Genomic DNA, 25,163 nt, shown 5'->3' on the forward strand with positions numbered 1-25,163 from the left:
GATATTTGAGCAATACAAATGACAAATGCTTGTGCTTTGGAAACAAGTAGGCATGTGTAAAAGGATAGACGGATGTGTTAGGAAATAAGGTGTAGCTAAGTAGATAATTGAGTAGTTTACTTAATGAAGAGAGATAATTTTCACACACGAGAGATTATAGAGTAGAGAGAGAGAGAGAGAGAGAGTACACACGATATACTTGGTTCACCCAATGTGGGCTACGTCCACGGGAAAGCAGCCACTCAATGGCTTTAGTACTTCAAAACAAGAAGTAGATTACAAAGGGATTATACCCTTTTGGAGCTCCCACCTTGCTTCACTCTCACCACCTCACATTAACTTCACAATGCTTCACAATCCATTTTTGTGTGTAGAAGAGGCCTCCTTTTATAGGCCAAAAGGGCTGTCCTCTCTCATGAGAGCCAGCCATGTGTAGCCACCATTGTGTTAACAAGTCCAAATCGGACCCTCCAATCCGCCCATGTGTGGCCACCCTTGAGAAGACAAGTCCGTCTTTGAAATCGCCCATTGGCCATTGACTTTCGGCCACCGACCGACCGTTATCCGACCACTTTCCGATCGTCGTCCGGCCATAATATTTTGGCAAAAAGGGATATTTCGGTAAAGTGGCTACATTTTCACATTTTTGGGGTTGCAATATCAATGGAGATCTTGTTTGCAAGATTGCATTACTCAATCAACCGTCGAGGGATTCACCGTTCAGTAACCCCCCTATATAACGTGCATTCGTGGGGTATTGAAAAAAAACCCCTCTTTTTACATGTTTGAATGAATAAAATGACCCCTTATTTTAGGAATTATCTCCAAAATTGAATAGAAATACCCATGTATCTCTATTAAATTGCCTAATTTTTTTGCATTTTAAAACCCCTCCTTTCGAACTGACGGTATACATTAACATGATTACATAGTGCACCCCCTGAGAATCAACCACTGAGGAAGAAGATGTGGTTGCCTTTAAAGTTTGCAGAGAAGCTATTTGGCTTGCTCATCTATTGAGACATTTTGGCATTAATGTTGAGATTCCGATAGTCTGCATTATGACAACCAAAGTTCTATTCAACTAGAACAAAATCATGTGCTTCATCCAAAGAAAAAGCAAGATCAAGTATCATTTCATTGGAGAGATACTTGAGGACAAGTGCATCCAGCTTGTCACACACTTGACAACCGTGTTGACCTTCTCTCGCAAAGGGTTTACCTCCTAAGCGTCTGCAAGCATACTATTATGACTTGATGGGCGTTGGGTAGAGCTATGATAGTTAACTTACCCTTTTCTCCGCTTATTGGCACATTGTCCTTTAAGTGGGAGGTTGTTGGATATAGGCCATTAGGCCAAATACCATCAGTGACAAATTGCTCATTACTAACCCTAATATCATTCTTTCTTATTGAAAATATAGAACAATACGGATCTTCGACATAGTGTGAGAAGAGCTCCATCAAAATATCTCTCTCTCTCTCTCTCTCTCTCTCTCTCTCTCTCTCTCTCTCTCTCTCTCTCTCTCTCTCTCTCTCTCTCTCCTCCTCGAATCAAAACCCTAATCTCTCAGCCCTTGCATCCCTTTTGCATTATGCGCACTCATCTACAGAGAGAGGGGGAGGGAGAGACAAATCGGACTGGAGAATTGGTAGTAAATTTTAGCATAGAAGGGGTCAAAAGTGTACTTATATAAGTTTCTTTGATGGAGGTTTTAACTACTCTATTGGCTTCAAAAGAGGGGGCAAAACACTCCGATCCCTAATCAAGGTACTCGGAGCACTTTTCTTCCTTTTCATGTGCACAAAATGCATTCCTTGCTATTCCTCAAGACTAAATAACATAAAGCATTGAATGAGGGGTGGTGAGGGAGCCAATGGCTAGGAACTGGCCTTGGGTGGAGGGAGATCATCTATCCACATGGGTGATGGGACTGGACTAAACCCGCGCAAGGGGGATGGCATTGGCTCTAGTTCATTGCTACACTAGCAAAAAACTAAACCCAGGCAAGGTGGGGGGACCGTAGAAATTTTAATTTTAAACGTGGGCCTAATGCTTTTTTGTCAGGAGAGGTTCTAGGACGGGAGAGGATGCGCATTCACGTCTGTTGAGCCTCTGCAAAGAATTGAAAGGTGATCAAGTTTCTTGTTGGGCTATGGAGATGGCAATGAGAATAGACCTAAATGTTGTATGTACCGAGGAAAGAGAAGGCACACCTCAATGTTGCTTGGGAGATCATTTCAACGGTTGCTTGAGTGAGAAGAGGAGTTGAGCAGGCCCAAAGAAAGATTTGACCTAAATATATACTTGGGGATAGAGGAAAAGTTGGCCACCAGAATGGATGATCTCCAGAATGTGCAAAACAATGATCAAAAACATTGCACTCTCTCATACCTAATCTAAACAATTTTCTTGAGGTTTTCCACGATATACATGATTCTAGAATTGCACTATCTTGACTTAAGCAATTTTTTGGAGGAGGGTGGTAGATGGTCATCCACAAAATCAAGCACCGACTCGCTTGGATGGCTTAATGAGGAGCCAGGATTATATTTCAATTCCAAGTCTCCTTTGCAACTTTCTGAAAATTCAATCCATGAAGTTGAATCTCATGTTTGATCTTTTTATCAAGCCTTGCATGTTTTCAAACATTTCTTTAGCTTTGATAAACGTAGCTACAACCTAGTGCTCCAAGATATTCAAGGGATTTTCATGCCAACCTTGCCTATGGTTTGCAATGTGGACATCAAGAACATAAAAAGGTGGAACAAGATTAAGGATAAATTGATGATCTGAGGCCTTGATTATGTTGGTTCAACTAAGCTCTTCCTAAGGAGTGAACCTTCCAAGGTGCACCACAAGAGTAGTGGTTAGCCATTACAGAAGAATGTCACATTGAGAAGCATGGAGCTCACTTGGGGATGCCAGAAACTATAGATAAACTAAAATCCACACGGGGCATAAACATCAAGCAACATGGCATTCCTATTTCCTTTGTGAGAGATGTGACTAGATGTTTCCAAGTGTGAAAGAAGGTCCAACCCTCTTACCTCAATTTCCTTTGTCAAGAAAGTTCACAAAGATGGCCAATTCCGATGAGAAAATTTTAACATATAGGTGCCACATAAACAATGTGCTAGCAGGTATTATGATTATGCACAAAGTGTGGCTTGTCAAGATAAGATCAGCCAAGCTAGAGGACTCGTATGTTTGTCATCGTTGTTGCTCAAGAGGGCACTATGGAGATAGCAAGTGTAGGATATAATGATAAACCAAACCTCATCAAAAACTTGACATTGAGCCTAAACTAGAGCTCACCATAAACACAATCAACATGACAATAAAAATCAACCTTGCCATAGATCCATAAACCCAAACTTGCCATAAACATGGACACATCAACCTCGTCATCGAACCATGAACTTGGACTCATAAAAAACACAAATGAACCTCGCTCTAAACCCAGATATGACTATAAATGGAGCCTTGCCATAAACCCACATATGACAATAAATTGAACCTCACCAGAAACTTGACATTGAGCCTAAACTAGAGCTCATCATAAACACAATCAACATGATGATAAAAATTGACCTTGCCATAAATCCATAAAGCCAGACTCACCATAAGCAAAGTTGTACCTTGCCATAAACCTAGATAAATTGACCCCGTCATAAAACTGTAAATCGGGACACGCAATAAACACAACTAGATCTTATCCCAAACCTGGACGTGACCATAAACGGAACCTTTTTATAAACCCATATTTGACAATACATTGAACCTTGCCAAAAATTTGACATTGAACATAAACCAAACCTTACCATAAACACATTCAACATGACAATAAAAATCATTAAGCACGACTCACCATAAACAAAACTGGTCCTTGCCATAAACCTAGACAAAATCGACCTCACCATAAAACCATAAACATAGCCTTGTAATAAACACAATTAAACCTCGCTTTAAACTCAAACATGACCATAGACAACAAAACCTTGCCAAAAACTCAACATTGATCATCATTAAATTAGGTGTGGCTCTAAAATCATCAATATGCATGACTATAAAAACTAAACTTTTTATAAATACAGCCAACATGTCAATAAATAGTGGCTTTGCCATAATTGACATCACCATTTAACCATAAATCAAGCTAGACTTGTCATAACCATAAGGGATCTCACCATAACCATAGACAAGGCCATAAATATGTCACTCATAAACTTGGCATACAAATTTGCTACAAGATTGCATAAATTTGGCACACAAAGCTGGTATAAATATGTCTGCCATAAACCTTGCATACAAAAATGGCACAAAACCTGGCATAAATATGTCATCCCATAAACTTGGCATACACAATTGTCACAAAATCTTCCATAAGTCTTGCGTACAAAACTGGTTTAAATATTTCCACCATAAACCTAGTATACAACATTGGCATAAATTTGTTTTCCATAAACCTAGCATGTAAAATTGATATAAACATGGCATAAATATGTTAGCCATAATCCTAGCTTATAAATCTTGCACAAAAGCTTGGCTAGATGCCACACCAAAACCTACCAAAATCAATCATAAATACCAAAATTTGGCCAAAAATAGCAAACCCCACAACATCCAGACTTTCCTTCAATGCTAGCACATCATCGTGGAAAAACCATGCCTTTGATACCCAGCTCGTGCATTTTTCTTGCAAGAAAAACTTGATTACATAGCAAATGATAGCCATGACATAAAATCCATAGTCAAGAGCATTTGGTTGAATTGGTCCCTGTGACATCAAATCCACAAACAAAAATGATAAGCATGTTCCTAGCTTCAAGGTATAAGAGGACTATAGGAGACTTACTTTTAACACTTTCAACTCGAATGTAGTGGCAGGCTCAAGCAATGCATGTTGGAGATGGGATCCTTCACTACTTTTTCCAAAGCCTCTATTGCACTACATGTATAGCTAGAAAAATTAACAACTATATGGACAGCCATAAGCAATTATAAACTTAAATTAAATACCTATGCAAAATAGGTATGAGATCCATCATGTTCCTGTATCCAAGATGATTCTATCTCCCACATATCCTTGCAAACTTTGTATATATAGCAAGGTACATCACGCACAATGTCCAATGTTTTTTGTTGCAATGTTATATGGAAACCAATATATCAATGCGAAGCATGAATGCAACATGCCTGAAAATTTTGTGTATCCTTCTTATATGTCATCGAAAAATGATTTGGAAAAAAGTAAGCACAAAGTCTCCAAAGTCCCTCTTTCCAAAGAGGTTGAGCACGACATGCATAGCATCACTCTTGCCCATAAAGGCATCTACAATCAAAAACCACATGGAGTCAACAAACATTACTTGTTTTAAGATATCTGATTCTAGCATGTACTCCATCCACCTATCAAAATGTGTATGTTAAGAGCATTGCTATATTTTATTATGGCTATGACCTTAACCAAGTAGAACATAAAAGTGATTACATTGAAAACAATTCATTTTGTGTAGATGCTTCACTGATTAAAATGAAGTGCAAAACCTCATCATACATAGTCACTTTTGTAAGCCAAAGAGGCATGAATAATCGTCATAGACACATTTGAGGAGAATCTAGAGTCAAACAAGCCACTTCAAACTGGTAGCTTCTGCCTTGTTTGAGAGGCATACAAGGAAGGATAAAAGGCAAAAAAACTCATGCATTAGAAGGACACGCTATACACTGGAAACAACACAAAAGAAAAACAATTTATGCACAAGAAAGTGGCAAACCCTAAACTAGTACCTCATGAAGCTTGAGGTTGCAAAATGGCTCTACAAGTTCCGGAGTATCTTTTGTGGCCCCTTCAAATTTCTCACTGTCATCCTCTTGTTCAGGAGCATATTGAAGAGGGTCCTCCTCATCTATGTGGCAAGGCCACCTCAAACAAAGGAGGAACATCATGAACCCTTTTCTATGTATGCCCATAACATGGGAATTTGGGATTAGTTGCAAAGAAATAAATATTCCACAGTGTACATTGTGTAAGCCCATGCATAATATCAATAAATAGTAGAGAACATGAACAAGGCATGATGTACACTTACACTTTCTTCATAACCCGCATCTATGCACCTCTAAATGTTTGCCAAAGTGATGACCTTTGTCTACCATATAGTCACTCATCCTCCCATGTAAAAAATTTGCAACAAAATCAGCCTTTGACATGTCATTCTACCTGTTTCCAAGCTCCTTCCATGTTTAAAATTCTCATATATGCAAAAGACATTGATACCTCTTGCAATTTTGTGTAAACTTCTAGTTCTTATTAGCAAATCTCTTCATGATTTTCTTATGTCAAGCTTGCACTTCAGGATGTGGCATGAGGTTGGCTCTTCTCTAAGCCTCTTTGTGTAGTGGCCGACCTCTAGGGTACTTTTGAACCTCTATGTTGATAGCATGGCTATCCTTGAGGTGAGACATCACCCTCACCCTTCTGAAATTGAAGGCATAGCACTTTGTGCAATCTATACTTGCACGGCATTGGCGTGGTAGACGCCCGTCAAGAAGCTCAATCTCTACGAAAGGCAATGAATCTCCAATGTTACCACTTCTTGACTCCACAATCACGCATGTCTACCAACCTCTTTTGTGGACACTCATTTAGGCTACGGGTGTCTTCCCAATAGCTCGAGAGCAAGAAGGATATCCCTCTTCTTGCTCTCGAGCTATGTCCACATTCTCTATCTTTGCATTCTTGACATTGAGCTTCGCTCTTCTCACATGGAACAACATTGAACTTTGATGGCAATCCTGGTGCAATGGCGCGTGTGATGCAAGAGAAACCACTATGCAATTTCTTCCCCTTTTGGATGGACGATCGAGCCATATGCTTAAATGAGAGGAACTTCAAGGATTTTAGTCATACATACGCTTTAAACCACAAGCATTAAGCCAATTAATCACCAAGAATTATCCATCATGTGTACAAGTGGTTGAGGAGTGCAACACTTCATGATGAGGACAATGGATAGGAGCTAATTGGGTCAAAGGGAGAGGTCACCATGGCATTGCGTAGCATGCATGATGTCCACCACAATCAAAGAATGAAATCTATTTGATGCGGCCAGATTTGTTGCTTCATGCTTAGGAAATAAGGAGAATCATATCTCTCTCTCTCTCTCTCTCTCTCTCTCTCTCTCTCTCTCTCTCTCTCTCTCTCTCTCTCTCTCTCTCTCTCTCTCTCTCTCTCTCTCCCCCCACATTTTCCATTTTGTTTCCTGCATTTTGTTGCATTTTCTCTCTCTAATGAAAGAGAGAGAGAGAGAGAGAGAGAGACAGAGAGATCGCTGAATTACTCACCTTAGTAAGCTCTAGCTTCACGATTTCATAACAATGGGGCATCCAAAAGCCCAACAATGGGGCATCCAAAAGCCCAGCAATGGGACATTACAAGCTAGGCTATGGAGCTCTGGCAGCACAAGACAGATAATTTCCCTATAAGGGTCTTAGTTCTCGTGCATGATGGTACCCCAACTCATTACCACATGCAAATTAGAAGGCCCATCCCCCCTTCTCAGGTTGGCCATGCAATCCACCTTGCTCAAATGGCACCCTGGCGCTAGCCTAGATCCGATGGCATCTCGCATGCCCGGGTTTAGTCCAGTCCCATCACCCACATTGATGGCATAGATAGCCTCCCTCCACTCGGGGCCAGTTCCGAGCCATTGATCCCCTCACCACGCCTCATTTAATGCTTTATGTTATTAAGTCATGAAGCTTGCCATTGTTGGAAAAGTATGTCTAGTCAATTTCAAAACATCATTGAGTAGTTGGAATCTCAGGAAATTCCCTTTCATATCTCTCTCTCTCTCTCTCTCTCTCTCTCTCTCTCTCTCTCTCTCTCTCTCTCTCTCTCTCTCTCTCTCTCTCTCTCTCTCTCTCTCTCTCTCTCTCTCTCTCTCTCTCTCTCTCTCTCTCTCTCTCTCTCTCCGCCTACCGAAGGGGAAGGGCCGGGTGTAGATAGCTACACCACCCCAAAAAAAACGACGGCTACTTTCAAACGGAGAAACAGAGATACTGTACTATCACCAGGATCCTTACGAGTTGGGAAAACCTCCAGGATACATGATGAGCTACTAATGGAGAAGGTCCAAGTGATGCTCAAATCAGAGCTAAACTATATGAGGGATGATATCAGGAAGGAAATGCACGCGAACGCTGAGAGCTACAGGAACTCCATGTATGGAGACATGATGAGAGAACTAAGGAGAGAGATCCGGGGGATACAGAATGAGGAAATTCAGATCGTGAAAACGGAATTACGAAACCTAATCAAGGCCGAAGTAAATGTAACAGAATGCGTTATGCAAAAGAAACTCGATGAGGCAGTAGCAAGTTTTGAATCATGGAGAACAAATATGGAAAAGCACATGGGGGAAAAAGATGCAATAATCGAGGAGCTAAAAGGAGAACTTGCGGCTTGCAAATCTGCAACTAAGGAGAAGGGAGACAACCAACCTTCGGTGCTGAAGGAGCTCGAGGACATGAAGGATCAGATGAAAGCTACGGGAAGGAGATGAACAAAAATCGAAAACGGCATCTTCATGGACGGAACGTCTTGTTAAGACACAAGAAAAGGTTGATGAAGCAAAGAAATGGATTGAGGATGCGAAGAAAGGAAAGGCCCAGATGCCTGAGACCACACCTACCTCCACCATTATTAATATGACCATTGAGGAAGAGCAGAAAAGGAAGAATCGGGCTTTGCATGTGCGGGTCACAGGAGTCAAAGACAAAGAGAATGTAGATGAAGAAGTGAGGGAACTGCTACAACGCATGGGCATCACAGAGCCTACTCACCCAAGTGCATGGAGAGTGGGCAAGAAAGGAATCGACAAGAAGGGAAACGTAAAGGATAGGGCACTTATTCTCCGCTTCTCGAATATAGAAATAAGGAAAGAATTTCTAAAGAAGAGGCCAACTCTTAAGAAAACCGGTATTTTCCTGGGAGATGACCTTACATTGGCACAAGTGGCACACATGCAAGAGTTGATGCCAGAGATCAGGGCAGCAAGAGAAAAGGGGAAAATCGCCTTTTATAGAGGAGGGAAAGTAGTGGTTCTGGAAAAGCGCTCATCATGACAGTGCGAGACCTATGGGGCGACGCTCCGGATAGCGGCGTGGAATTGCAATGGATCATATAGGCTAGATGTAGGTGCCTTTGAAGACAGCTTTAGGGACAAAGACATAGTTTTCTACTCAGAGACACACCAGATACCGGGACAGCTTATGCCACATCTGAAGGGGTATTTATGGGAAACAACTGGTCGACCAAACAAGAGATCTCTGCGGGGTAGCCGGGGTTCAGGAGGAGTAGCAGTCTTATTTAAAGAGGAGCTGAAACCACTACTGTAGATTATCAGGAAAGATGAACAAGCAAGGTATATGTGGGTGAGAATGAGAGCCGAGACAGGTAGATTTCTATATACTGCTATATGCTACTTCCCTCCAAGTACATCAGTCTACTCCTCACCTAAAGGACAGTCCCCTTTTCTCCATATTGAATAATGACATATGGGAGTTCTCTAGAGATGGAGACATCGTTCTCTTAGGAGACTTTAATGCTAGAACGGCCAACTCTCAAGCAGTATTCTATGATACTTCTGAGGAAATGCTCAGAGAAGTGGATTTATCACAGGAGGGGCTTACTATAAACTCACAGGATAAAGAACACACTGAATATGGGAGACATCTCATGGAAATGGCAACTACACATGGTTTGGCCATACTTAATGGTCTAGAGAATTTCCCTTTATCTGGGGGATTCACATGCTTCCCGCACAGGCATGGGGCCAGTACAATGGATTATGTCATGGCTTCACCAAGCTTTATTTCTAGTATCGAGGACTTTAAGGTGGGACCTAGACCGATTGGGATTGCAGTGGATTATGCTCTCTTGACCTTATCAATCTCCTTCCAATACAATGCCTCTCAAGTACAAAGGAAGAAGACACACACAAGATATACTTTCACGCCAGAGATTGATTCAGTCTATGTGGAAAAGATCTATAATAGGATGTGGGCAGCCGAGCCAGTATATACTGTAGAGGAGATTACTTCTCAGCTAACGGAGATACTACATGGAGCAACACAAGAGGCATACCCACATACTCAACCTGATCAGGAGAGAGGATCTAGGAACATGCCTCAAAACAGTTGGTACGACGAGGAATGCAGAGAGACGAGAACCCAGGTCCAGAAAGAGCTTACACTTGGGATCATCACATATAAGTAGTCTCGGATTGCTCTTCGGCGTATAGTACGTCGCAAGAAAAGGGCATTTTTAGCCAAACTGGAAAAGGATTTATATCAACTCTTCTTGAGTCAAGACTCACATGAGGCTTGGCGTTTATTTCACGAGCACTCATCGCCTTCGACAATTACTTCTCTTGAGATTTGGGGTCAATATGTAACATCATTATATACGGTATCTAGACAGCCTCCATTACCAGATCCACTAGAGCCATGCCCTGCTACTAGTACTTTCTTTACTACGAAAATGGTGGAAAAAGCCATTGATAAGATGAAGACAAGAAGAGCATATGATCATGAGGGTTTAGTAGCAGAACATCTGATCCATGCAAGGGATCTACTTTCAGAAGTCCTTGCTCGTCTGTTTAATCGGGTCATGTGTGAAGGATTACCTGAATCTTGGAAATTATCTACTATCGTACCTATTTTCAAGTCAAGGGATCCTATGATACCCGGGAACTACCGTACCATTATGGTGGGTCACACATTGACCCGACTGTACGCATCCATTCTGGAACAAAAATTGAGTAGATGGGCAAAGAATGAGGGCATAAGGGCAACAGGACAAGCTGGATTCAGGAGGGGTTATTCCACTTTAGATCATATTCTTACGGTCAGAGCCATTATTGAGGAAGGAAGAGCAAGCGGGAGAAGGATGTATTGTTGCTTTGTGGATTTTCGGAAATCTTTTGATACAGTACCAAGGGCCAGATTGATGCGCAGAATGCAAGAGTTAGGGGTCCCCAAAGAGATTATTTGGGGGATCATGGCCTTATATGGGTCAGTAATTGGTTATGTACGTACTCCAGAAGGGGATTCCGACATTGTTTATTCCACCGTTGGAGTAAAGCAGGGATGCCCACTGTCCCCTACTTTATTTGGTATGTATATAGATGAGGTATCAGATTACATTGATAGAGAGGGTGACAGAGGTGCTCAACTTGCAGGGTCATGGATCCCTTTGTTGTTATATGCAGATGATATTGTATTGATAGCAGAATCACCAGATGGAATGCAGAGGCAGTTAGATGCATTACATAAATTCGCAGAGGACAGCGGACTGTCGGTAAATTTGGGTAAAACCAAAGTTATGGTGTTTAACACCACACCGCAGTGGGTTAGGAGATCGGCACCTACATTTGCATATGGCCAAGATATAGTAGAGTATACAGATGCATACACATACCTTGGTGTGGTATTTACAGGACCGAAGTTTACTCTTAAGAAAGCAGTGGATGCCAGATTGTCCAGAGCCTCTGCGGCCTTGGGAGGGTTGGAGAGGATGTGTTCATAAGTGCAGTTTCAGGAACCACGAACAAAACTTTGGCTCTTTGATACTGTGGTGGCTTCGGTTATGCTTTATGGGGTCGAAATTTGGGGACCATCTGTGGATCAGGATAATTGGAAGCCAATGGAGAGACCTTTGGTATCTATGATTTCCCGAATGATTAGAGCCAAGGCCTCCGTACCACACGCGATTACCCGAGCGGAACTAGCTGCCCCTTCGATAGAAATTGAAGCTCTTACCAGATCAGTGTCCTTTATACATGGTTTATGGGATACAAATAATTGCCGATATACTAGATTGGCCCTCGAATCCTCTCGACAAATAGCAATGAAAGGAGATGCATCATGCTGGTATGCGCAACTGTTTTCGTGGTTTCAGAGACAGGGGTTCAGTATGGAAAGATTACCCCCCTTCCAATACTCTCTTGAGGCTCCATCACTGGCAATCACACGAACGGAGATTAATAAAATCATCCGCCAACATCTTATACAGTTAGACACCAAGACATGGGTAGACCCTACACAAGAATTGGGCACGAAGATGGCCGACTACAAAGAAAACTTCCTACAACTATCTGAAGATGGTTTTGTGATTCGCCCGAGCTACAAGGATACCCACCTGTCTCATGGTTTGAGATGTGCTATTGGTCAGATTCGTACATCCTCACACCAGCTGGAAATTGAATTTGGCAGATTTAGGGGAATCCCACCTGAGAGCAGAATTTGCAAGTTATGCGGAGTGGAGCCGGAGACAGAATTACACTACATATGCCATTGCACCGTATACTATGAGATACGTGGGCGTTTCCATTGCCTATTCAAAGAAGGCTTTGGACCTCTAGATAGAGTCATGCAATACCAAGATCAAAGGTGCTTAGGCCTATACCTACTGGAACTACATCGGCACAGGGATAATCTAATGAGAAGACAAAGAGCACTACAGCCTCAGAGGCAGATCACAGATTTCTTTGGATCGAGAGAAGCAGGAATGGAAGGAGAAGCAAGAGGCCAGCAGCGAGCACAAAGAAGTACCCACATTCATACCAAAGGCACCCTCATTGCCAGGGCGATTGAGCTTAGGAAATCGAGACGACCACGACCGAGATGAACATATGAATAAGTATGCTCTTATGAATGAGCATGTTGTGACTTGTTAACCAACCAAGCAGGTCGTGGGACAGTACACATGGCGGGCTGCCAAGGATGCCACATTGTTGGCAATCAAATATTTATTAAGAGCCACTACATGATAAAACCATCACCACAATTCCAATGAGATTTGTTTCACACCTGCATGGCACTGGCTATGGTGATAATAGCCTTAGCTATAGGGAGGTTTGTGCTACACTTTTGTGGTGTTTTAGTTTAAACAAATTTGTGGAAGCAAATGAAATGCATTAAAATCTAGGATAATTGTGAGGTAGCCAGAGTTTCATGTAGTTGGATACACAAAATTGGGCAATGGCTTGAGTGTATCATTAGAGAGAGAGAGAGAGAGAGAGAGAGAGAGAGAGAGAGAGAGAGAGAGAGAGAGAGAGAGAGAGAATACATGCAGTGCAGCAGTGGATGCTTCGAATGCATGCCACCAGGGCTCTCACCAATACATCCACATCAGGATAAAAGCATAAACGATCACCCGAATGGAGTTGTTTTGATGGAGGGAAGAGACCTTATTGGCTGAGACAAGAGAGTGCAGCAGATCTAGTTGACCATGCGCTCTATGATGGCTACAACTATAGCATGTGTGATGAATCCCAATAGGTGGTGATCGTTCGTCTTGAATCGGCTAGCAACTGACAGCAACACATGTGGACACAGTAAGAGTCGCGCGACATTACAAAGACGGTGGATATAGGGACAGGGGCAGGGGCAGGGGCAGGGGCAGGGGCAGGGGCAGGCAAGGACAGAAATGTAGCATGAAGAATGTGTGGCTTATTAGGCCCATGTCACACTAGGGTGGGCGATGGAAGGCAATGCTAAGATGACGAGCGTATTCACCATGAAAAAGGTGAAACATGGCCGTGCATCTTTGCTAGAGGGGCGGCCAAGCATGACCAATCAACTTTCTATTGTCCCAGCCAACTGCAAAATTCGAGAAAAGAAAAATGCTCATTGCTCATACAATCTCAATTCAAGTCAACAATGTGCCTATCTATTTACATATGACTTAGTGTGACTCCATTTGGCTAGCCAAAATTTCAAAAGGGGAGATAGCTGCATGCCCCAGTGTGACAAGGCCTTGGACGCTGGAGGCAACCTGGGGGAAGGGCACCTGTTGGCAAATTCTGCTCTCATACATATGCTGGCAATGGTATGGGTTCACAATTTTGTTTGTAGCTTCAAAGAGAGAAGAGCATAAATTTTAACGACAATGCAAACAAGCCTGCATTGCCTTGATAATGGCAACAATATGCATGTCCTGCATAAAGTGGATCATCAGTCTGACTGAAAGCACATTATTGGGTCAAAGACGTGCAATCGAGCTCAACTTGCAAGAAAAGAATTCATCCTCCACAGCATAATAATCAAGAGTGTTATCCTTGTGGTACAGAGTCTCATCTGTTGCAAACCATCCCATCTCTCCTCCCCTTCATGATGACACTATATGAACATGGCCCCCTTTTCTATGCCACTTTGACATCCACAGGTTCAATCCAAGAATAAAACAAATAAGCAGATCTCTGCTTTGAATGGGTTAGTGAGGTAGCATGAATCACAACAAATAACCTATAAACCTGCAGATAAGCATCACATACACTGCACATGAAATGACATTTCAAAGTTTTGCCGCACTAAAAGATTGGATGACAATTAGTTAGTTGAAGGACAACTCCCAAGTTTGTCAGAACAATCTTCATCGCCTTTGAGAAGAGGAAATGACCAAAGCCAACCAGAGGAACTCATTCTTCCTTGCTTTAAATATCCCATGTTCTGGCCAATGAACAAGATCTTGCAAATTGCTCTGGTGGTGAGTGGTGATCACTCACCTTGCCTGCATACCAAACCTTTAGAAGCATAAAAACAGGGAAAAACTCCAAGAAATGGCAGACGATGTGACCACTACATATGTATACGTCTTAGCATGCTCTGCTGCTGCCATAAGTGCTCCATGACAGTGCACCATGTCAGCAGAGCCACATCGAACTGCCACGTCAGGATGCTTGGTGGCTGCCCCACTCACTGTCCTGCAGGCTCCACTAAAATAGAGCCCACCACATTTACACAGACTAGCTCTCATTATGCATGGGAGAGCCTTTTAGGACAAAACCCTTTGCATTTACATCTATCGCCCCTTCATTAAGCTGGATGGCGTCTTCTTAAATTGGCAAAAAAGAGTGATTATGGTGGTTAATAAACTACGATAACCTACGAAATAGACTCGCAAACAACAATCACATGTCCTCTCACACAAAAAACAATCACAGAAATGTCTTCTCTCGGAAATGGACAACCATGATACAAATGCTTTCTGTATATAGATTTGAACTGTCAGATAAATTTTACATTAATGTTGACCAAAATTAAAGCACCCTGAAATATTAACACAGGGTGTGGAGGTCAATACTTTATTTCCCTTAAAAATAATAGTCCTGCATTATCCTGCATTCACAGCACGGTACAATTGCATACATCGTCAGTGGCAATTGAGCCACATCATCGATAGTTGCGGTACTGCGGACTGTACATGCAGCTTTCTGCATAGCCAACCAGATCAGCAGGCCGGGGCAGCCTCGTCGCAAGGCCTGAAATGAGAGAGAGCAGCCCTTGTTAGAGATAGTTTAGGAAGTAAACATTGACTATTATCTTTTTGTGCTCACCTAGCTCATAAGCCTTGTCCGCTACTGCGGCGGCTATGTTTGCTGAGATCTTTCTGATGCTTTGGAAGGGAGGGTACACGAGCCCCTTATCCAAGTTCTCCTTGGAAACTTGTGCAGCTAAAGCTCTTGCTGTTGCATGTAACCACATAAGCACAATCAAGCTAACTCATACACTAATTTTTTTTGTGGTAGGAAATAACTGTGATATACAGATGTGGCGATGCCAGACACTGATTGTATGCCCTTCACAAGCCACTTCACATAAGAGGTACAAATGAAGCCAAGTCTGTACAGATTTAATATAACTAGCCATTCTAGTTGTATCTCAAGAAAGAATGTACCATGGCGAAGATTTTCCATTATGAAGGCATTCACTTTAAGGTGTCCCATTACAGAGAATTTGGTATCTTCAACAAAAATTTACCTGCCACCAAAAGCATATCATCGTGCACTCGAATTGCTCCAGAAATAATAACACCAAGACCAGTCCCAGGAAAGATATATGCATTGTTTGCCTGAACCATATCAAACACAGATTTGATTAGCAAAAGGAACTTCTATCCTGATCAATCGCAAAAAGGCATTGTGAATCACCTTAGTAGGGAACTTTCTATTTTGATCATTCACAAACAGTTGCATGCAAAAAGACATTCTAAACCACAAACCCAATTTCTGAATCCAGCAGGTATCACTAGAACATACAAATTCATGGTTAAACGTGAAAATCAGTAGGCATACCTGGCCTGAAATGTGCAGTTTGTCATTCAATTTGACAGGATCAAAGGGACTACCGCTTCCAAATATAGCTCGACCCTATTTTCATGTTGGGAAGTAATTATTAATCAAAAGGCTAGGGCATATCTGGCAAAAATTAGACAATCCTTTTCACTTAAGCAATTTCTACCTGGGTCCATTTATAGGCCTCCTCTGCCGTGCATTCAGCATGTGATGTTGGATTTGAAAGAGCCATAACCACAGGTTTCTGCATGAGCATCGTAAACATTTAAAGCTTCTGAAATGAAAAGCATTCTCTTTCCTAAAAAAGATACAGCCAGATTGTTCATACATAACTATAGAAGCCAGTAGGGTGATCTGTTTTTTCCTTTATAAAATTACCTGATTATATGAGGCAAGAGTTTCTAGGACTTCTTTTGTGAAGGTACTTCTTTGGCCAGAAGATCCAATTAAGACAGAAGGTCGTAAGGCCTGTCATCCTCGAGAAGATTAGCAATATAGCTGCTACTTTTATGAAGTTCAAAAATTGAATCAGATAAACTTTATAAATATAGTTGCTCGAAAGAAAACCAAATCTGTGATTAAAAGCAAGTAAAGTTCACTAAAATTGAACACAGGTCTCTCACAACAACGATGACATTGGATGGTGTTAGATAAAACATAGAAAGAATGCATCTCTCTACCCCACACCTGCAACTCGCCCAGACAACAGCTTAATAGCGCTATAGATTTCCACTCCTGGTCTAAGAATTACAGACTAATGATGTAATAGCTAAACCAGAAAGAAGTCTTAGCGCCGGTTTTGAAAAGTTACAAATGTGAATGTAAATATCTAGCCCAGCTCCTATACTTTCAATAAGAGGATCAAAGTATCATGGCTGTTTTGATTCATAATTCATAGTCACCAACTTGCTTGGCCTTCAATTATCAAGCAACCAAAACCTCTATTGTGGGGAAGGTAGAGCTATTTGACTTGTAGAATACATGAATCAATGCAAGAAGCATCAATGTAAAGAAAGATGCCTTCAGACATTACCAAAGAACAGAACATGTTGGAAATATTTTCAAAGGACAATGCATTAATGCAAGAGCATTGATGTATAGAAAGGTGCCTTAAAAAATTACCAAAGGACAGAACATTTTCATCATAATTACAGTTCGATATTATGAAAGGTAGCATATCTATAGAGCATCTGATAAGAATCATTATTCGGACGTACTTCAACAGCGGACAACAAATCTCGACACCCTTCATGCTCATGTGCAAAATTCTTCTTGTGATGTTGTAGAGACTCCCAGCGCGACTTCACAATAAGGCCCTGTTTTCAAAATAAACATGGGTTCATTTTCAATCAGAAAACCAATAAATTTGATATTGCAGCCCAAAATTAAGTACACACTGCATTCCATGACCCTGCAGCATAGTCCACACAGCAGGAAAGAGGAGAGGGCAATCAAAGCTTAATCTCCTCAATATTTGGCACAAATGACATCGTCATGGACTCTTGCACCACAAATTGTATGTATGCATGATGTGCATGGAGTTGACATGCATCCCTCTTAATACTACAGGAAGCAAGCTTCCCGATCACCTTTGAATCGACCATCCATATCTTCCTCCTCGCTTCTTGCAGGGAGACATTGCCCTGCAAAGTCCCTCATAAGCTCAGACAATTGTGTCATCCTAAGAAATTGGATCGCCGAACTAAGAACACGGTCCTCTCAAGAAAAAAAGTTCACCTGTTTCGCAATTTCTAATGCAATCAGCTCGGCAATTCCTGTCCCAGCCTATGAAAACACCAAGATGTCAAGTCACTCTTAAAAGCTAAACCGAATGGAAAAGGGAATGAATTTGCATCTTACCTCTCCTGCCCCAAGAAATAGGAATGTGTGATCAGCTAATGTGCCTCCAGTCAACTTCAAAGCAGCGAGAAGTCCACCCAAAACTACAACAGCTGTGCCCTGCATTCACAACCTCTTTAGAAGCTTTGAAATGCAAACAATGTACAGGGGTCCAGCAGCTACAAGCAAAGGAAGGTGTACTTGAATATCATCATTGAAGACAAGATGCGTCCTTTGGTATTTTGCCAATAATTCAAAGGCGTTATGGTTGGCAAAGTCCTCAAACTGCAAAATAAAGAGTTGCATCTAAAACGTCTGTAGATGTCAACATAACTCGTCCCAGTATAGCAAAGTAATACCTTACCTGAATAAAAACCTTTTCCCCGTAAGCTTGTTTTACGGCAGACATAAATTCATCAAGAAAACTAGCATATTCCTGGACGTGTTTTCAATATAGGTTAGTTAAAGAACAACACTTCGTTAGGCCTTTGCCTTAATAGCCAACCTCTCCAGTGGCTCGACGTCGTCGCAGTCCAATGTAGAATGGATCATTAAGCAAGGCCTCATTATTCGTGCCAACATCTATTGTGATAGGAAGACACTACATTGGAAAGCCAGATCATAAAACAATGAAGGAAAAATGTAGTGTTATTCAAAGGATCTGGTAAGGAAATTACCGCAGAGGGTCGGATACCACCCAGAGCACTGTAGAGAGCAAGCTTTCCAACTGGTATGCCCATCCCCTGATCAAAAGTACTTCTGAACACTTCGGAAAAACTAAAAGCTTTTCGTACACCCTTCAAGAAGCACTAGGATATACCTGGCAGCCAAGATCTCCCAACCCTAGTATGCGTTCTCCATCCGTTACCACAATGACTTGAACAAGCTTCTCAGGCCAGTTCTTGATCACATCGAGCACTTTACCCCTGCAAGATACTTGATATGGTAAGCCTGCTTTTGGCATAGAGACTTCAGACGAGGACATGAAAACTAAAGAGGTCATGTGATTAAAGAACACAAGGCGGCACCGTTCTTTAAGGCTGATATAAAGACCACGAGGACGTCTAAATATTGATCCATATTTTTGGCAGGCCTCACCAACAGTTGGAGTATAGACAATCGGAAGCAATTCCTCCACGTTATCGATCAGTACCTTGTAAAATAATCGTTCATTTCGCTCCTGAAGAGTTGCAATTCAGCCTTTTGTATTGGAACTTCCCCAACAATAACAAAGTAAACATCACAATCTCTTCAATTACCTGAAGATCCATGACTGCGACATACTTATGCAAAGGGTCTTGATACATGCGCAAGTTGTGTAGAATCCTATTTTCCTGTAGCCAATACCAGGTTAACGCCTGTCAGCATAAATAAGAACATGTGCTCTGTCCTGTCCACTAGCATAACTTTCGAAGAGCTACGAGCCTGCATTTGCTGAGTCAGCACTGTGGGAGGCAGAAGTCCAGTAAGGTAGTGATACTCTCTTTCCTTGTCTGTGAAAGCTAAACCCTTGTTGTATTGAGGATCTCGAAGAAGCTCCAGACCACTGTATCAAATTAAAAGAGAACTCTCAATCGAGGTGAGGATGCCCATTTGAAGAAAAATCGATTGAAAAATGAGTAATTGAATCAAAACTATTAGAAGCAAGAATTCTAGGCCATTTCTGTGGTCGTTTACAGGGCCTTACAAATAAATACACACATATGCAAATGCATACAAACAAGGTTTATACAGAACACAGAATGACAACAATATTTACGGCCATAACAACAATAGTATATCCACATAAACATGTAAGGTATAATTGTAGAACGTATATAAATATTCTTACAAGCACATAACACCTACGGGAGCACACAAATAAGCAAACTTACACAATGTCACATGTGTGGCACACGGATTGAAACTTTGACCATATGCCAATAAATTACTTGTCCACATCCGCGAGATGAAAACACCATAAGAGCGAACAAAAATCCTCACAAATACTTCAGAAAGTACATAGATTGAGAATGAGAAGTTGAAAATGAGAAGTCAAAAGTCCACTCTTCACCTTCCATCTCTTTGAGTCGGGGCATAGATTCCCAAGATTGAGTCAAGCTAGCGTGTACAAAAGGTCCTTCATTTTAAGTAATGCTCAAAAAGCTACAGTGAGACTTCCTTCCGCGTTCACTCAAAGAAAGCGTGTGGCTCATAGTGAGCTTTCTTAACCTTCCTAAACCATCTGTACAAAGAATATAAAAAGGAGTTGCTGTCAACTGGCACAGAATGTACGTGCAGGATACGATCTTCAAATAGAGTCGAAACAAACGTAATCCAACACATATGCAACCACTTATGACACTAATAGCACAATACATGCTCTGCACAATATGGTCAGTGACTAGTAGTGCACTACACTAAGGCCACCTTGCTACGTATTTTGTTGGATCATTGTTCGGAACCATGATAAACACTACCAAATTCGGTGTGCAATGCAACCTTGTAATGGAGTCTAGTAGACATCATAAGGGAGAACCTCTCGCTATACATACATTCATTTGGATGTGATGATGACCAGTGTAGACCTTACCTATGTTTCGTGTGTAGGTTTAAGGCTACCATATGCACACATACAAATATGTAAATATGCACCCTTCATTTAGAAGGGAAAAGTGTGCAATATTTATGTTCATATTTGAATATGTTATGTTGTTATGTGTACATCGGCAATAGTTAAGTTTCGGGGTGCTTGCCCCTGTGTAGGGCAGGTGCCCGGCACAGCCGGTCTCGATGGTTTTTTCAGCCGCAGCACCTTGTTCAAGCTTATCAGCTACTTCTCACCCCTCCACGGCATGAGCATGCGTGTAGGTGAGGCGGTAGAGCTGCAGAGTTGAGAGCGGAGGCCCTGGGTTCAATGCCGTGTGAGCTCCGCGTTGACCACCATTTTGGTCAACAAGTAGTAGCCCATTAGGCGTGACTGGAGACCAGCTGGGGCATGCTTGCCATCGTGGCAAGCACCCAAAAATCTAACCAATGCCTTGTACATGGACCTTTCCAGAGTGGATATGGGATGTTGACAATTTAAAATTAGACTGTTCTACAAAAATTGTCAAAATCTAGCAAACTTGCCTTTTACTACTACATCCTATAATCTCTGCTTACATTCACATGCAATTTAAGTTCGTCCATAAACCCATGAGCTAGTGCTTGTCCAGCATGGAAACCAGAATCAGTACCCGTATGGCATATAGCAGAAGGTAGGACTTGTGAAATCATAAAAATTTCTGTGAGAAGTCCAAATTTTCTTGTGAGGAAGCTAAGGAGGGCATTCTTCAACATGGCATGACAATCTGAGAAATTGCGCCTGAGTAAGGGCTTCAAATTTTGCCTCATAGCTTCAAGAATTTAGCAAGATTCTCTACACAAATTTACGGCAGCACTAGCAGGTTGTAACCGTAAAATGAGAAGTTAACCTTGGCCGCATGCTACCTATGTGATGTTAGACACCTAGAAGAAACTCCTAGCTGCATTCGGAGGTTGTAACCTTAAAGTGGGAGAAGTTTGACCTTGGCCCCATGCTACCTCTGTGCTCTAGGCACCAACAACAGCCTGAATAGCTTGCCAATCAGACAGAAAAAAATGAAAACTCATACAAGGTGTGCTTAGTTTTTCCTGCTAAAGCTTGTATGTCAATATAAAAAGGCACCACAGCAATATTTTTTCAAATAAGCCCCTGCAACAGATCTATAGTGACACCATAACGAAACCATTGGAGTTATAGAGTGCCATTAAATATCTGATCAACATTCTAAGAGCCCTACCTTTTTTCTTTCACAAAGGATCCTTACACTTTCTTCAAAATTAATTTACTGATTACAGAAAAAAAAAACAGATGCTTATGAGAATTGGCGCATGCTTCAAAAAAACAACAAAACATTGGTACCTTACCATGCTACATTGCGGCTCCACGGTGTGACAATCTGATCCTCTGTAGCTGTATCTTCACCGTAGAAATCCCGCACACCTCCTGTGACAGCAGGAGAAAGGTCTTGATCCAGAACAGGTGCTGCCGGCTTCTTCATCTCCTTGACCTGGCTCTCTACGGTGAACGGAGAACTGCAAAGCTCGAAAAAAATAGAGAAGAGTAAGGTCGGTGAATCTCCTACACAAATGAGGGCATGCATGCAAATACATGAGCCTTGATCTTGAAATGGAGACGAAGTACGGCAGATCTCTCTCTGTCTCTCTCTCTCTCTCTCTCTCTCTCTCTCTCTCCAGAGTAGCCTGTCCACCCATCTCTTAAGAGGTACGAATCAATCATAAATGCTCTCTCTCTCTCTCTCTCTCTCTCTCTCTCTCTCTCTCTGTGTGTGTGTGTGTGTGTGACGTACAGACCAATCACCAAACAAACGCGAAGCGCAGGGGAGCAGGGAGGTACCATACGTTCGGGATGACGCGGGGCGGGTGAAGAGTAGCAGTGGAGGGGGGGTGGGCATGCTGGTGAGAGGCAGGGGGATAGTGAGCAGAGGAGGAGGCGAAGAAGCGGAGATGGGCGGCCGCCATTTCCAGGCGCGGGGGCGGGAGCAGCTGGAAACAGGGGCGAGACCAGAAAGAAGAGAAGAAGCAGGGGAGGAGCCCCTCTTAAGAAGAAGGAGTCTCCCTCTTCCTCTGCTGCTGGTGGCGGCCAGCGCATGATACGGCATGGCTTTCGTTTTTCGCGGGGCTCTACGAGCTTAAACCAGACAAAAGCTCTTCGAGGCGTGATTAGCCACCCGGGTGCTTGCACTCGCAGTTTCCCTCACTCTCACAAATACGCGCCTGTCTCATACCAAATGCAAACATGCATTACTCTCACACATGCGCCCCTGCCTATTCTTGGGCTCGCGAGTCGCTCTCTCTCTCTCTCTCTCTCTCTCTCTCTCTCTGTGACCCCCCTCTCTCTCTCTCTCTCTCTCTCTCTGTGACCCCCCTCTCTCTCTCTCTCTAGAGTAGTATAGACTCAAGAACCCTCTTTCTAAAAGTGCATCAGTGATGATGATGATGAGTACCGTGCGTGAACGCACTTTTGCATTCAAACATGTCTCTAGGGCTCTGTTCACACCCGGCCACCCTTTCCGCTGCTATCGCCAAAGGCCTCCTTTAAAGCCTTGATCACATGGACAGGACTACACAGTGACTCCGTTGTCAAGGTGTGTACATCTTTGGAGACTGCTTTTGAGAGGTGAATCACCTCCTAACTTCAGCTTTTTTGTTTGGACTCTTAGTGCAAATGTTTGCTCTTTGCACAAAAAAAAATAGTATTTTTATTCAAGTAAATATAAAACTCAGAACTTGCCTAGTAAAATTTACATGTTTTAGTGTAAAAACCAAAAAATCTTTCAAATTCTTAGGGGCGTTTCACACGGGAGGGGGTCAACCCCTGCAACTTTCACTATGCATGCTATCGTGCAGATGATGGGGGTCAAACCCCGACCAAATTCGTAACTCCGCCCAATTGGATAGAGTTTGGCAAAGCTTGTCGATTGAAGAGGCACTGGGGAGGGTCCAATGCACGCAAAAGCACTGGTTGAAGAGGCAAGGGTGGCGCACAGAGGCCAGCAGGGGTTGCCAGTTAACTAAAACAGCATGGCATGCGAAACACTTCTGACATAAAAATCGAAAGGAGCTTTAAGTGTGTCGAAGAGTTTGTAAGACCTAGGTTTTTAACCACTAAGTTATGGTTGCAGACAATGACACATCCGTTCTATCCCCAGCTAACCAAATGCCTTTTACACTATAGTAACTTTGCATGAGCAAAAGGAAAGGACATCAACTTTTGGGGCACATGTTTGCGAGGTGTGCAATATACTCCCAAGTTAGACATAGAGCAAGGTCATGCCAGGTGGTAACCAGGATAAGGGGATAAGGTAGGAACTTGTCGCACTTGAGGGGTAAAGGTGGCATTGCAAAAATTCAACCAAATAGGTCCCCCATTTTCGACACATCCATTGGCCCAAGACATGAACAAATATATTGGGTGCATCTTCTTCTCCTAGAAAATCAAATACCCATTGAGTTTTTAAGGGTTAATGGAATGATTGTAGAGCTTCGAGAAAGTGGCATACCAAACAAAACGGTAGATCCTTTTCCCCACTAGCCTTGCTAGCACGGAGCATAGTCCAACTCTTAAAGCTAGATCTCACAAGATATAAGTGGAATGAAAGGTTCTAAAGTGATAGTTTCTTTGAGAAAACAAACAAGCAATATTGCACTATTGAAGAAAAAGAGAACTAATACAATGAGAGAGTAGAAGCCAAATCCCCCCCCCCTCCCCCCCACATTTAGTATTCCAAAATAGAATCCAAACTCTTTAATATTTTCAACATCTTTATGAGGTCATCATGGTGTGCTTGACTATGTGGTGTTGGCATGTTACCATATATGTGGTAGTGATGTGTGTGAACATACTTAGGATCATTGGGGCCGTTTTTTCCCCTCGTGCATTGTATATATGCCCATCACTCTAGGGCTAACTTATCTTGTTATCACTATTACTACTTTTGGGAATCTTATCAATTCTGTTTATGTTTTATTCTCAAAAACCATTCAAAAGAAGCAATATAAATATAACTCTCCTTTACCTACTATTCTTGGAGTTCAAGTGAAACGCAACCACTTTTATTTTTGGGTGCATACATGAAGAGAGAAAGAGAATCTTGAAATTGGATCTTTGCACACACCGCACTTTTGCAACAAGAATCAGCTTCTTGACTCTTCACGAGGAAGACGAGCACTCTGAGAGCATCTTGATCAAGTGACTTGGTGTTTTATCACCCTTTTGAAGCCAATGGAGACATCAGAATCTCCACCAAAGCAAAGCTGCAGAAGATACACTTTTGTCTCTTTTATGATAGTTTTCTCTCTTAATCATGGCATACACTCCCTTAATTGTGTAGCTCTTGCTCTCTTATCTTTCATATATTTATCTTATTGTAATTCATGCTATTTGAGATGAATAAAAAGGTAGAAGGCAAATACTCAATCATATTGATTGAGGAGGATGGTTGGTACCCAGTATGGTGTCTTGTGTTTTGATTCTTGTTTATGTTGCTCTCTTTATGTGTTGTGATTATTCAATGAATTTTTTTGTTGAATTTATTTTGATTTAATCAACCAAAGCTGTGCTAAAAGTGTTGGGAAGATTTCAGGAAGCCAAC

At 42.0% G+C, this 25,163-nt stretch overlaps 1 protein-coding gene across 3 annotated transcripts; it reads right to left on the bottom strand.

The window, feature by feature from the left end:
- Positions 1-15,044: 15,044 nt before the first annotated feature.
- On the bottom strand, positions 15,045-22,780 carry LOC147428377 (NADP-dependent malic enzyme-like). 3 transcript variants are annotated; one of them, XM_086497544.1, is made up of 20 exons: positions 22,411-22,780; positions 21,916-22,083; positions 19,411-19,531; positions 19,245-19,319; positions 19,014-19,165; positions 18,806-18,911; positions 18,663-18,728; positions 18,491-18,586; positions 18,350-18,421; positions 18,187-18,270; positions 18,007-18,105; positions 17,884-17,931; positions 17,736-17,789; positions 17,364-17,462; positions 16,525-16,614; positions 16,313-16,390; positions 16,147-16,221; positions 15,833-15,923; positions 15,409-15,537; positions 15,045-15,333 (listed from the first exon to the last, which is right to left on the bottom strand). In XM_086497544.1, the coding sequence occupies exons 1-20, from the start codon at positions 22,668-22,670 to the stop codon at positions 15,245-15,247; spliced, it is 2,052 nt and encodes a 683-aa protein (XP_086353670.1). In that variant the 5' UTR covers positions 22,671-22,780; the 3' UTR covers positions 15,045-15,244. The 3 variants fall into 3 exon arrangements, with proteins under 3 accessions (XP_086353670.1, XP_086353671.1, XP_086353672.1); XM_086497545.1 differs by having other exon boundaries at positions 22,406-22,667; XM_086497546.1 differs by lacking the exon at positions 22,411-22,780 and adding an exon at positions 20,039-20,209 and having other exon boundaries at positions 21,916-22,043.
- Positions 22,781-25,163: the final 2,383 nt, after the last annotated feature.

Source organism: Adiantum capillus-veneris, chromosome 23 (assembly GCF_014529385.1).
Source record: "Adiantum capillus-veneris isolate H3 chromosome 23, ASM1452938v2, whole genome shotgun sequence".
NCBI classification, from domain to species: domain Eukaryota; kingdom Viridiplantae; phylum Streptophyta; class Polypodiopsida; order Polypodiales; family Pteridaceae; genus Adiantum; species Adiantum capillus-veneris.

Excerpts from the sequence above, each read along its gene's own strand:
- LOC147428377 (XM_086497544.1), bottom strand. The coding sequence starts at position 22,670 with ATGCCGTATCATGCGCTGGCCGCCACCAGCAGCAGAGGAAGAGGGAGA. Across the intron at positions 18,106-18,186 it reads TCTTCAATGATGATATTCAA|GGCACAGCTGTTGTAGTTTT; the intron begins GTACACCTTCCT and ends TTGTGAATGCAG. Across the intron at positions 17,463-17,735 it reads TATGGATGGTCGATTCAAAG|GGCCTTATTGTGAAGTCGCG; the intron begins GTGATCGGGAAG and ends TTTTGAAAACAG.